This window comes from Barbatula barbatula (genome assembly GCF_947034865.1).
Source record: "Barbatula barbatula genome assembly, chromosome: 19".
In the NCBI taxonomy this organism is placed as follows: domain Eukaryota; kingdom Metazoa; phylum Chordata; class Actinopteri; order Cypriniformes; family Nemacheilidae; genus Barbatula; species Barbatula barbatula.
Genome location: NC_136782.1, coordinates 1739191 through 1751605, shown reverse-complemented (window position 1 = coordinate 1751605; position 12415 = coordinate 1739191). Strand labels below are relative to the sequence as shown.

General features: G+C 42.3%; 1 protein-coding gene across 10 annotated transcripts in view; it reads right to left on the bottom strand.

Annotated features, from left to right (window-relative positions):
• elna (elastin a) overlaps positions 1-12415 on the bottom strand; it is a 76960-nt gene that overhangs the window by 32511 nt on the left and 32034 nt on the right. For all 10 annotated transcript variants that reach the window (XM_079481791.1, XM_079481797.1, XM_079481793.1 and 7 more), the window contains 8 exons: positions 7190-7228; positions 6816-6893; positions 6358-6408; positions 5493-5564; positions 5192-5230; positions 4967-5032; positions 4831-4875; positions 4670-4753 (listed from right to left, as the gene is read on the bottom strand). In XM_079481791.1, coding sequence (XP_079337917.1) covers positions 4670-4753; positions 4831-4875; positions 4967-5032; positions 5192-5230; positions 5493-5564; positions 6358-6408; positions 6816-6893; positions 7190-7228 — 474 coding nt within the window. The remainder of the gene's footprint in view (positions 1-4669; positions 4754-4830; positions 4876-4966; positions 5033-5191; positions 5231-5492; positions 5565-6357; positions 6409-6815; positions 6894-7189; positions 7229-12415) is intronic.

Below are 12415 nucleotides of genomic sequence, written 5' to 3'. Positions count from 1 at the left end.
TGTTGAACAACGGACGTACTTCTCTTTTAGACTCTTGCCCTAACTCATTCCATGTCAAAGAAAAGGTTCTGAGAGCGGATTCTCCATTTAACTGTTTGAACATGGACAGCCTGATTGGCATAGATGAACACGACTGTCTCAGCAACAAATTGTTCATGAGAACCCCACATGATGACAAACCCGCCATGTCTGTTGATGATGAACTCTTCCTGGAGATCATGGATGAACAAATGTTCATGGACGAGTCCAATAGCTGGGTGGCGCCATTACCCTTCAAAACAAACAGGCGCAGACTACCCAACAATCGAGAACAAGCGGTCAAACGTCTCAATTCCCTGCGTCACATGCTTGACAAAAAACCCCACATGAAAGAACATTTCATGAACTTCATGCAGAAAATGTTTGAGTCAGGACATGCAGAACCGGTTCTGCCGCTCGACAAAGACCAAGAGTGTTGGTACTTACCGTTTTTTGGAGTCTACCATCCTCACAAACCTAACCAGATTCGCGTAGTGTTTGACTCTAGTGCCACTCACGAAGACACGTCTCTCAACAATGTTTTGTTGAGTGGCCCAGACATGAACAACACTCTTATAGGGGTCCTCTTGCGTTTCCGAAAAGAACCTGTGGCTATCGCAGCGGACATAGAGCAAATGTTTTATTGTTTTCTCATTCGCGAGGACCACCGCGACTTTGTGCGTTTCCTGTGGTACGAAGGCAACGATCCCACAAAGGACATCAGAGAGTACAGGATGACTGTACACGTGTTTGGAAATAGCCCGTCTCCCGCCATCGCAATATATGGCCTCCGTAGGGCAGCTCTGTCTACACAAGAGGGGTACAGTGACGAAGCCAAGCAGTTCGTTCTTAAAAACTTTTACGTTGATGACGGACTGGCTTCCTTTCCTTCAGACGCCAGTGCTATCCAAACTCTGAAAATCGCCAAAGAAATGCTTGCAGACTCTAACATCCGCTTACACAAAATAGCCTCCAACAGCCCAGATGTGATGGAAGCGTTCCCAGCTGAAGAACGTGCAAAGGAACTGAAAAACCTTGACCTTAGTGCAGAGCCCTTGCCTTTTCAGAGAAGTTTAGGGCTCAACTGGGATTTGCAAAATGACTGTTTCACCTTCCTTGTTTCAAGAGAAGACAAGCCATTCACAAGAAGGGGTGTTCTGTCTGCCGTTAATAGCTTGTACGATCCCCTAGGGTTCACAGCCCCCATCATAATGCAAGGCAAGGCTCTAATCAGAGAATTGTGCTCAGAGAACTGTGAATGGGACACTCCTCTGCCTGCAGAAAAAGAGGCACAGCGGATATCTTGGAAAAACTCGCTTGTTGCTCTTGAGAAACTACAAATTCCTAGACGGTATGTGAATACGTCGCTGCAATCTACCTGTCAGAGAGAGCTGTGTGTCTTTGCAGACGCTTCTACATCAGCCATATCAGCAGTTGCGTATCTTCGAGTCATAGACACCGAAGGTCACGTCCACGTAGGCTTCTGCATGGGCAAGTCCAAACTAGCACCTAGACAAGTCCACACAGTACCTCGTCTGGAGCTGTGCGCTGCTGTGCTGGCGGTGGAGCTGGCAGATATGCTATTAAGTGAACTTGACATCGTAATTCACAAAGTGAAATACTACACTGACAGTCGAGTAGTCTTAGAACCTTCGGCTGGTGTTGTTGATGTAGCCTATGTCTACGTTGCCAACCGCGTTACTCGCATCAGAAAATCATCTGAACCCAGTCAGTGGCACTTTGTGAGCACGGAAATCAATCCTGCCGATCATGGAACACGGCATGTGCCAGCTTCATTACTGAGTTCTACCAATTGGTTTACTGGTCCTGACTTCTTGCGGAAATGTGATGGAGAGTGTCCTGTGCAACCAACCTTCTTTCAACTTGTTGAACCAGCCACTGACACTGAAGTCCGCCCACAAGTCTCAACATTTGCAACCACAACTGCGACACAATCGCTCGGCTCACTCAGGTTTGAGCGCTTCTCCAATTGGAAACGTCTTACTCAAGCTTTCGCCAGACTCATTGAAAAGGCCAGATCTATCTCAAAAGCTCCTGGGTCAAATGAATCAAAGATGGATGCTCTAACACAAGCAAAGTTAGTTATTGTACGAACTGTTCAAGGCAAGACATTTGAAAAGGAAATAAGAACTTTGAAAACAGGAGAGGATATACTAAAACACAGCCCTCTGAAGAATCTCGATGTGTTTTTGGACAAAGAAGGACTGGTGCGAGTAGGAGGACGTCTGACTTCTGCTGAAATTACTCAAGAACAAAGCCATCCCATCGTCATTCCCAAGAAGCATCACATTGCTACTTTGCTGGTCCAGTTCTACCACGAACAGGTTATGCACCAGGGCAGACACATCACAGAAGGAGCCGTCAGGTCTGCCGGATTGTGGATCCTTGGAGGAAAAAGGTTGGTGACACAGCTTCTCAGCAGATGCACAACCTGCCGCAGGATGAGAGGAAAGGTGCAACAACAAAAGATGGCAGACATTCCAGCTGATCGTCTCATTCAATCTCCTCCTTTCACACATGTCGGAGTGGACGTGTTTGGACCATGGAACATAAGTGTCCGCCGTACAAGAGGTGGAGTGTTGGAGAACAAACGTTGGGCAGTAATGTTTACTTGTTTAGTAATGCGGGCGGTTCACATCGAGGTGGTTGAGTCCCTCTCTACTTCAAGTTTTATAAATGCTCTCCGAAGGTTCCTGGCCATAAGAGGCCCCGCGAAGCTCTTTCGATCAGATTGTGGAACGAATTTCGTTGGAGCGTGCAAAGAGCTTCAGATAAGTTCAGAAGATCCAGAGCTTCAATCCTACCTGAAAAACGAGGCATGCACATGGAAGTTTAACCCACCTCACTCTTCTCACATGGGAGGGGTGTGGGAAAGAATGATCGGAGTGTCCCGAAGAATTTTGGACGTTATGATGCTGAAAGTTCACTCTCCAAATCTGACTCATGAAGTACTTGTGACGTTTATGGCAGAGGTATCAGCCATAATGAATGGTCGTCCATTAGTACCTGTGTCATCCGATCCCCAGCAACCTGACCTGTTGACTCCCAGTGCCCTTCTCACTCAGAAAATCTGTCCCGTCTCTATTCCTCCTGGAGACTTTGATCCTAAGGACTTGTACCGTAAGCAATGGAAACAGGTGCAAGGTCTGGCTAACTCATTCTGGAAACGTTGGCGAGAAGAGTATCTTGCTACCCTTCAACCAAGAAGAAAATGGCAAGCAGATCAACCAAATTTAGCCATTGGTGACGTTGTTCTCCTAAAAGACACTCAGGTCAATAGGAACGAATGGCCTACTGGACTTATTGTGGACACTTATCCTGGTAGAGATAAGAGAGTACGTAAAGTAGGTGTACGAATAATCAAAGAAGGTACTGCTAAGGTGTACACAAGACCTATTTCAGAAATTGTGTTATTAGTTAAAGGTTAATAGTGTTATAGCAGTATACCAGGCGGGGAGTGTGCTGCCCCCTTGTGGAAATAGTTATTTGCGTTTTGAGTTTCTTGTGTTTGTCCACCCAGAGTTTCCGTAGCGCAGTTACTTTTCTATCAGTCCCACAGCGATGTCAAACTACAGTGTGTCTAAGTCTGTAAACGTCTAATTTGGTCCCTAAAAATATATGTCTGTGAGTATGTGTTTGATACTAATCTTTACTTCCTTCATATATACCAAATGTAGTTATTTTAGCATGTTTTCTGTTCGTAATTTGTAAGGAAATATGTGGCGCTAGTAATGTTAGCCTCCCTATGGCATTTTCCATGTATTTTAGCATAGCGCTAATCGCTCGCTAACGAGATCGTTTTATTTGAGGGTTTAGTGAATCCTAAACTACTTATGTTATATATGCATTGTTTATTAACCCTATTGAGGTTGCAGTATGCATTCTTTGTTTCTGTATGTTACAGTTTTACAGTCCTTCAGTAAAATACACCAAACGAACAAGATGCTTCCTGGTTCTTTATTGGAGACTGTTAGCTATCTGTAAAGCTAGTTCACACACACTAGTGAAGGCAGAATAGATGCACTAGTAGAAAATCGCAGGTAATACTGGACAATACCAAGCACCTCTTCATAACATTTTGGTGAATCAGAGGAGCAATTGCAGGAGACGAATCAAATCACTGCGCTGTAGAACTAGAGGTTTAAAATATCCTTCATTCCAAATGATATAAGGTTGTTAAATAGTTTTTGATATTTTCCACCTTTTTCTTATCATAACAGCTCTACAAAATGCTGGACATGTTGTGGCAATGCACTGGTCTGTTTGGATATTTATTCTATTGAGTTTAGGACTATGTGCCTTTTAAATATGTATGTTCTTTATTATTATATGTACTATTTAATCTTAGTTGTTTTGGTTATTAATTGTATTATTAGTTGGGTGTTTGTTTTACTGTTTGAAATTGTTGAGTGTTTGTAATTGTGAATTTGTTTGAATTTCCCTAAAAGGGATTAATAAAATATGTATTATTATTTTATGATTATTACCGAGCCAAGGGGTTGGAAATGTATCCAATGTACTAATTAAATCTTTTTATTTGCAAAGTTGTTACAAAACTGTTTTGTTATTATTGTCTGTGGACTGTATTGTCAGAAAGTACAGGACAGGCAGTCTAGATTTGTGACTGTACCTCCTGTTCCAGGGAAGACTACTCCAGGGAAGGTGCCTCCTCCTGGCACAACAGCAGCACCAGGCACAATCCCAGCTCCAGCACCTGTAACACAACACCGCCATAGTCAGAAGGTGTACTTAACAGTATTTGTCATTCATTCACGACAGCAAGATGCCCACCATATTTAGCAGCTTTGGCTTGAGCAGGGGTGAGTGCACCAGGACCTTGAAACAGAAAAGTCTGGTTTATTGTTCCAATATGGTAAATCAATTGATTCTAAATTAAAACCATTGGTGGATGTCTGTAGATTCATACCTGCTCCAGGAAAAAGTCCACCTGTGCCTGGTACACCACCGATTCCAGGAACACCAGGACCAGCACCTAGTCAAAACAAAACACCATACAGATGTTCTATTTCAAACCCAACTGTTGGTTTCCCTTTTTAGAATGTCACTGAGATCAATAATTTGCCAATGCAGTCTGTCAATCAATCATATATGGATCCATATAATACAAGAATCAATTAATATCCTCACTCACCATATTTAGCTGCTTTGGCTTGAGCCGGTGTGAGGACACCTGCAAATAGGAAGGTTTCGTAAGCAACCAATAGCGGCAATTATCACAGCTCTCACATAAATTATATGTTCTCTCCCAGAACATCATTGTTTGAAAAGAGAGAAATAGTAACACTTTATAATAAGGTTGTTATTGTTAACATGCGCTAGCTAAAATGAACTTGCAATATAGTTTTTCAGCATTTATAAATCTTTATTAATGTTAATTAATGTCAGTAAAACTACTGTAGGTCTGTCTTAAGGACAAATGAGTTAACTATCACCTCCTGCACCAGGATAAAGTCCACCAGGACCACCTGGCAAAGCTCCAGTCCCACCCAAACCAGCTCCAGTACCTGAGGAAATACATAAACACTACACTAGCAAGATTTCAATCCCCAGTGGCCTGTGTCACAAAGCCAGTTTAGTTTTTTACCCAGGTAAGTATTTTGTGTTTACTTTGAGCATACGCTAAGTTTTTGGGCTCAAGAAGGTGGATTGGTTTTGAGCGGGTTTCGTCGCCATGGTAACTGAAGTTACACGGCTAACCTGCTCCGGAGCAGGTTGTATTCTGGTTTAGAGATCGCAAACCAAAACTGAACCAATCAGCTCTGAGAAACCTGACTTTACCCCCCAAGTATCTCTCGTTCCATATTAAAAAAACATTCATATAATTATTATATGAGTTGATGATTAATATGTATTAATTAATATAAAACACAGCATTTAAATTAATATAACTACATTCGTATAAAACCTAACTTTAATATATAAAGCTTTTTAAAGTAATGAAGAATACATATTATCTTTGGATCTTTATGTAAATGTATGTATATAATTTAAACGTGCCTCCCACAGGCAATCAAACCTGTGAACAAAAGTGAATCAAACCTGAGTTGACAGAGAAAGTTTATACCAAGCGTTGTGCTACAGCTGGTGGGGTTTGTCTGGATTTGTCAATAAATGTTACTCTGCAACTCAGTGTTTGTTAACCTCGCTTTGTGATACAGGCCACAGGTTTTACCTGAGAAATCATTACAGTAACTGAAGCACAATATGTTTTTGTGTTGTTACTTGAGAGTAGGGCATGTGGCTTTTGCGAAGCGCTTCATAAAATGACGACATGTATAAGTAAATAAATATTATTACCATATTTAGCAGCTTTAGCCTGTGCAGCAGAGACCCCTAGAGACCCCACACCTACACACACAGAGTGAACATCAATCAGAGCTCATTCATTTGTGTACAATGAAAAAAATTACTTTCTTAGTCTTTTTTTCTTGTTTGCCAGTAAAAATGTCTACAAATTCTTGAATCAAGATCCATTTTCTTTTTGAGCAAAATAACCTTTGCTTGTCTTAAAAAAGACAATTCAGTGAATTTGTGCTTGTTTAAAAGCACATTTGTGCTTGTCGGGTTCTTTTGCTCATCAAAAAAAAATGCATCATGATCTTAGTATTTTTGTCTTGTTTTCAGTAAAAATGTCAAAGTATAAAAGTCATTTTTCGCAGTGAACATTTAAACTCAAAGACTGGTAGTGTATATGTCATTTTTCATTAAAACGATATATGAGAGTTGTCCAGTAGTTTTGCTATACAGTAACGCACCAGTTCCTGTAGGATACCCTGGCTTGGATCCAGCTTTTCCACCAGGTAGCCCAGCGCCTCCACCAAAGCCACCATAACCTTCAGGACATCAGCTGACAATCAGCACACAAACTAATGCATATGTTACAAAATGGATTCTGCACATGCACATACTCAGGAGATTGATATACATCACTAGTCCAGAAGCCATTCCTGTTTCCATATTAACACTACACAAATGTTAGATCAAAATACAACAGAACATTTTAAACGGAATTTAAATGGTGAAGAATCATCTTTAAGTGTTAATTATATACATTATGTGGGAAAAAGGAAGTGGAAGTAATAGGAAGTGCTTCTGGACCACTGCTATTAAGTTTTGGTCAATAACCTACCGTATGGAAGTTTGCCACCAGTATAGGGGGACCCAACACCTGTTGAAATTTGAAACCGTAAAAAATTACTTTACACATGTGCAGGTATGAATTGAATTTGAGATATCAAATTCACTCTAAGGGGGTTTGCTGGTCTTAGCAAAGCTGGTTGGTATAACTTAATGTGTTGAGAAATAACTCATCTGCAATAGAGAGGACTCTCTCGTCAACAGTCCTGCCATTGTCCTCTTAAGCTCCCGATCTCCTCCGTGAGATATGCGGGACCGGTACGCGCACAGTTGATTCCAACTATCACTCACACCACCGGCCCCGCCTCACGGCTCTCGTCCCGCCTTCCTCACCACAATCATACATTAATAAATGCAAACAATAACACCACAGACATCCAGACCTCCCAAAGTACCCAGAGACTATCACTGCCTACATCATCAAGTGCATTGATGATGTAACGGTCACAAAAACCCAGATAAGTGGAACGAGTCACATGACTTGGGCTCGAGTCAGACTCGGACCACTCTATCTCTCTCTGTGTTTATGTGCATCTGTGTCGGCACAACATCCAATCAATTTAGATCCTCGTTGTTTTAATCAGACAATCCAATCAAATTGCAGGACAACCAATGAAGAAGAACTGTCAAACAACGCACCAGTAAAGATAGTTTGGTTCGGGTATAAAAACTACAAGATGGTCAACAAAAAACTAATTGCAATATGCAAAAAATGCCGGTCGAAGATTACAGACCGAGACGCAACAACTTCCAACTTCATTCGACATTTGAAGTTTCACAATGAACAGTAAGTTTTGAATGTTGCTAGCTTATCGGCTAAGTAACTTTGCAAGCTGCATAGTTAAATCAATGAGACTGTAAACTCACTTTTAACGTAACATTGCAAACATAATCATAAATGAACCACAACAGCCTTCAATTTCACAATTCATGGACAGTCGTGTAGGGCATTACAGCATGAGTCATCCACAGCTATCACCAATGCAATATGTCCGACTTGATTATTGATTGCAACTTTCCCCTGTCTTTTGTGGAAAACAAGAGTTTTCGGCACTTTCTGACAGTACTTGGCAGTAAGTACAGCCCAGTGTGTCGCAGAATGTTGACATTAAAAACAGAAAACCTGGCTGAAGAGAGACCTTCAAAATTAAAAACTCAATTAAGCAACATTGACCATGTTTCCGTCACTGTGGACATTTGGTCTGACCGAAAAATGAGGGGATTACTGGTTGTCACTGTGCACTCGATAGAGAAAGAGGCAGATAGGATACAGCTTAAGATTAATCTCTTGGCCTGCAACCGCTTCAAAGGCTCAAACACCAATTTGAGAAAATATGTGATAAATACAACATCAAAGATAATTTGGACAATGCTGCTAACACGAAAGGCATTCTCTGTTTGCTTCCCCAGTGAATAAGAGGATGATGATGACGGAGATCATCTTGATGACCCAGAGCTGTGGTGTGACTTAACCCTGGAAGATCAGCAAACGCTAGATGCTACAATGGCAAAGAAACTACTGGTGGTAGGAGACGGTTTGAAAGAAACAAAAGTGGCATGTCCTTCTCTTTCCAAGTTATCAAAACTTAGCTCACTGCTGCACACAAGCACAACGTTCAAAAATGTGTTTGATGTGAATTTGGGGAACAGAAAGGCATCCCTGCTGCAGTCAACACAAGATGGAACTCAACACTGAGGCAAGAGAAGGCAGTTCTCCAGTGTGATCATCTAAAGCTGAAGCCTTAAGTCCATTTCCTGAGCAGCCCGGTCAGAAGTCTCCAGGCATCCCTGAACAAAAGATTTCTTGGGATCTTCATCAACGTGAAAATGGCCAGGACACAAGATGGGATCACTGCCCCTTATTCAGATCCAGTCTACCTCAAAGCAGCTGCCTTGGATCCATCCTTTTATCTCCTGTGGGTAAAGCCCCATGTGCTGGTCAATTGTGACATCAAGGCAGAGGTGGCACAACAAGTTAAAGGTAAATATTATTGACTTTAATGTCATTTTTTCCTCATAATCTGATCTAATTGACTGCACCAATAATACTTTTTTTCAGTCTAACACTGTATCACCAACACATATGGTAATAAGTGCTCTTTTGTTTTTGCTGTCGTTACATGTTTTGCCAGAATTGATCCTGCAAGATGTTGCAGAGACTGAGCAACCTGTGCCTCCGGTTAATGAAGAAGAGCAAGAGGACCTTAGAGAAGAAGAAGGGCTGTTTGTTGTTGTATACCATAAGAGGGAGAAGAAGGATGTTGGGACCACTCCAGCACTACAGCTAAGTCACTGTCTTGACATAGCCGAAGGACAGAATGCCCTTTTGTACTGGCAATTGAACATGAAGACTCTTCCTTCACTCTTCCGAGTGGCCATCAGGGTCTTGGCAGTGCCTGTGTAATAAAGTTCCATAAAAGGGAAGGAAGGAAGCGGGAACCGGCGAACATTCAAACAATAAAACTTGAATTACATTTACATTTAGTCATTTAGCAGACGCTTTTATCCAAAGCGACTTACAGATGAGGAAACATTGGAAGCAATTATAACAACATAGGCAACAAAATACATAAGTGCATCAAACTAGTCCATTAAAGCCTAGCACAGTATACAAAGCTAAGAATAGTGAGGTTCGTAAGTTTTTTTTTTATAAAGAAGGAAAGGGAAGAGAATTAGGATAAATCAATCAGCGACGTGTTGACGGAAGAGATACGTTTTTAGGCGTTTTTTAAAGACGGCAACCGAGTCTGCTGATCTTGTAGCAGCTGGTAGATCATTCCACCAATGTGGAACAGATCCAGAGAAGGTAAAGGGAGAGTGACTTTTTTGCTTTTTGGGATGGTACCACTAGTCGTTGTTCCTTTGCAGACCGCAGTGATCTGGCAGGAACATAGATCTGCATTAGCGAGTGGAGATATGATGGTGCAGACTCGGTGTTGGTCTTGTAGGCCAGGAGCATAGCTTTGAACTTCATGCGGGCGGTAACATGGAGCCAGTGTAACCTGATGAAGAGCAGAGTTACATGCGCTCTCTTCGGTTCATTGAAGACCACACTTGCCGCCGCATTCTGGATCATCTGGAGAGGTTTGATTGTGCAAGCAGGAAGTCCAGCCAGAAGCGCATTGCAATAATCCAGTTTGGACAGGACAAGAGCCTGGACTAGGACTTGCGTAGAGTGCTCCGATAGGAAAGGTCTAATTTTCCTAATGTTGTAGAGGATGAATCTACAGGACCGGGTGGTGCTGGCAACATGACTTGTGAGGTTAAGCCGATCATCGATTACCACCCCCAGGTTTCTGGCTGTTCTGGACGGTGTAATAGTTGATGAGCCTAGTTGAATGGCAAGGTTGTGGTGAATCTTTGGGTTGGCTGGGATCACAAGCAGTTCCGTTTTTGCAAGGTTTAGATGCAGGTGATGATCCTTCATCCAAAGTAAGATGTCACTCAGGCATGCCGCGATGCGAGCAGCGACCGTCGGAACGTCCGGTTGAAATGACAAGTAGAGTTGTGTGTCGTCGGCATAGCAGTGATAGGAGAAGCCATGCTTCTGAATGACCGAGCCGAGGGATGTCATGTAAATGGAGAAGAGTAGCGGTCCAAGCACTGAGCCCTGTGGCACCCCCGTGTTGAGCTGTTGGGATGCGGAGACCTAATCTCTCCAGGATACTCTGAATGACCTACCTAATTAAACAAACAATAAACACGGAAGTAACTGGCAGCCAACTCACGGTAGACTGCTGGCCATAAAACATAAATACAAACTAAACATATGTCCTCTCTCGTCAACAGTCCTGCCGGTCGTTCTTTTAAGCTCCCGATCTCCTCCGTAAGATATGGGGGACCGGTGCATGCACTGCTGATTGCACTTATCACTCATGCCACGGGCCCCGCCTCACGGCTCTCGTCCCGCCTTCCTCACCACAGCCTGCCTCAAGTGCTTCAGTGGAGCGAGTTTTCAGCCATGGTGGCATCATACTACATCCCCATCGTGCACAAATGACTGACAGACTTTTGGCCAATTTGATCTTTTGCAAATGCAATCCAGCATAGGGCCCTGACATAGAACAAGCACAACCAGTGGCGGATGCAGAACGTGACAGATAGGTGGGCCTGGACTAAGTCGAGGTGGGCCTGAATGGGTGTTCCGAAATCAAAGCAGTTGTCCCGAATCCAGCAGGGCTGGGTTTCCCGAAACCTTCTTAACGCGACGTTGTTCTTATGTTAAACTGTATTTTACCATATGTGCACGTAACGTGTACATCACTTTTGAATTAGAAACAATAACAAGTCTATAAAAACATCTTAATAAATGCAATTGTGATTATTTTATAAAGAACACCGCTTTCTCACATAACGCAGTGAAGCAGTCCATGCATGAGAGAATCATTGATTCTCGAGCCGTCGAATATCAAAATATTCAGCACCATAAGAAGGTATATCTTAAACAGCTTCCTAAGGTATTGTTCGGGGAACACGCCTAGGAATATTTTTCTCATTAGAACCATACTGTAACGCAATGAAACAGATAGGCAGATATGCTTGCTGGTTAGCATCAGTGGAGGTCGTCGGTTCGGAGATAATCTCCGCTCCATTCTCAGAACCAGCGTTTTTTCCGATTACGATCCACAAATTGGTCCTCCAAATAATTTTTAATCTCAATACAAGTTTTTTTTTTAAATGAGACAATGTGAGAGTAACTTGTTAAGCCATACTACACTTCTAGCGAACGTTAGCCATTAGTCGTTCGCGCCAGATTGCAATAGTGCGTGCTACGTTGATGTTGCATTGACCAATGAAAACACATCACCAACACACTTACATTTGAAATAGTATCCATGTTTAACTATTGTATACAGAGTAGTATTTAATTTTTTATTTCTGATTGGGAGGGCCAGCTGTCAATGTGGGCGGGCCCAGGCCCTTCTAGGCCCACCCACAGCTCCGCGCCTGAGCACAACCCTGTTTATTGTTATGTTCATGTTTTTATTATCCCCCCTCCTTTTTGTACACACACACGCACACACACACACACAATATGAGATGAGATATATACAAGAGAGGAAGGAAACTGTTGTGGCACTTTTTGTGTAAATAATTACATTTGCATATGTTTAGTTTTTTGTAAATGTGTTTGAAGAATGTTCTTGCAAAAAAGTTTTGATAAGTAAATACATGCATACATGATCTCTTCAAATAGTATTACTCTGCTGTTAAAGGG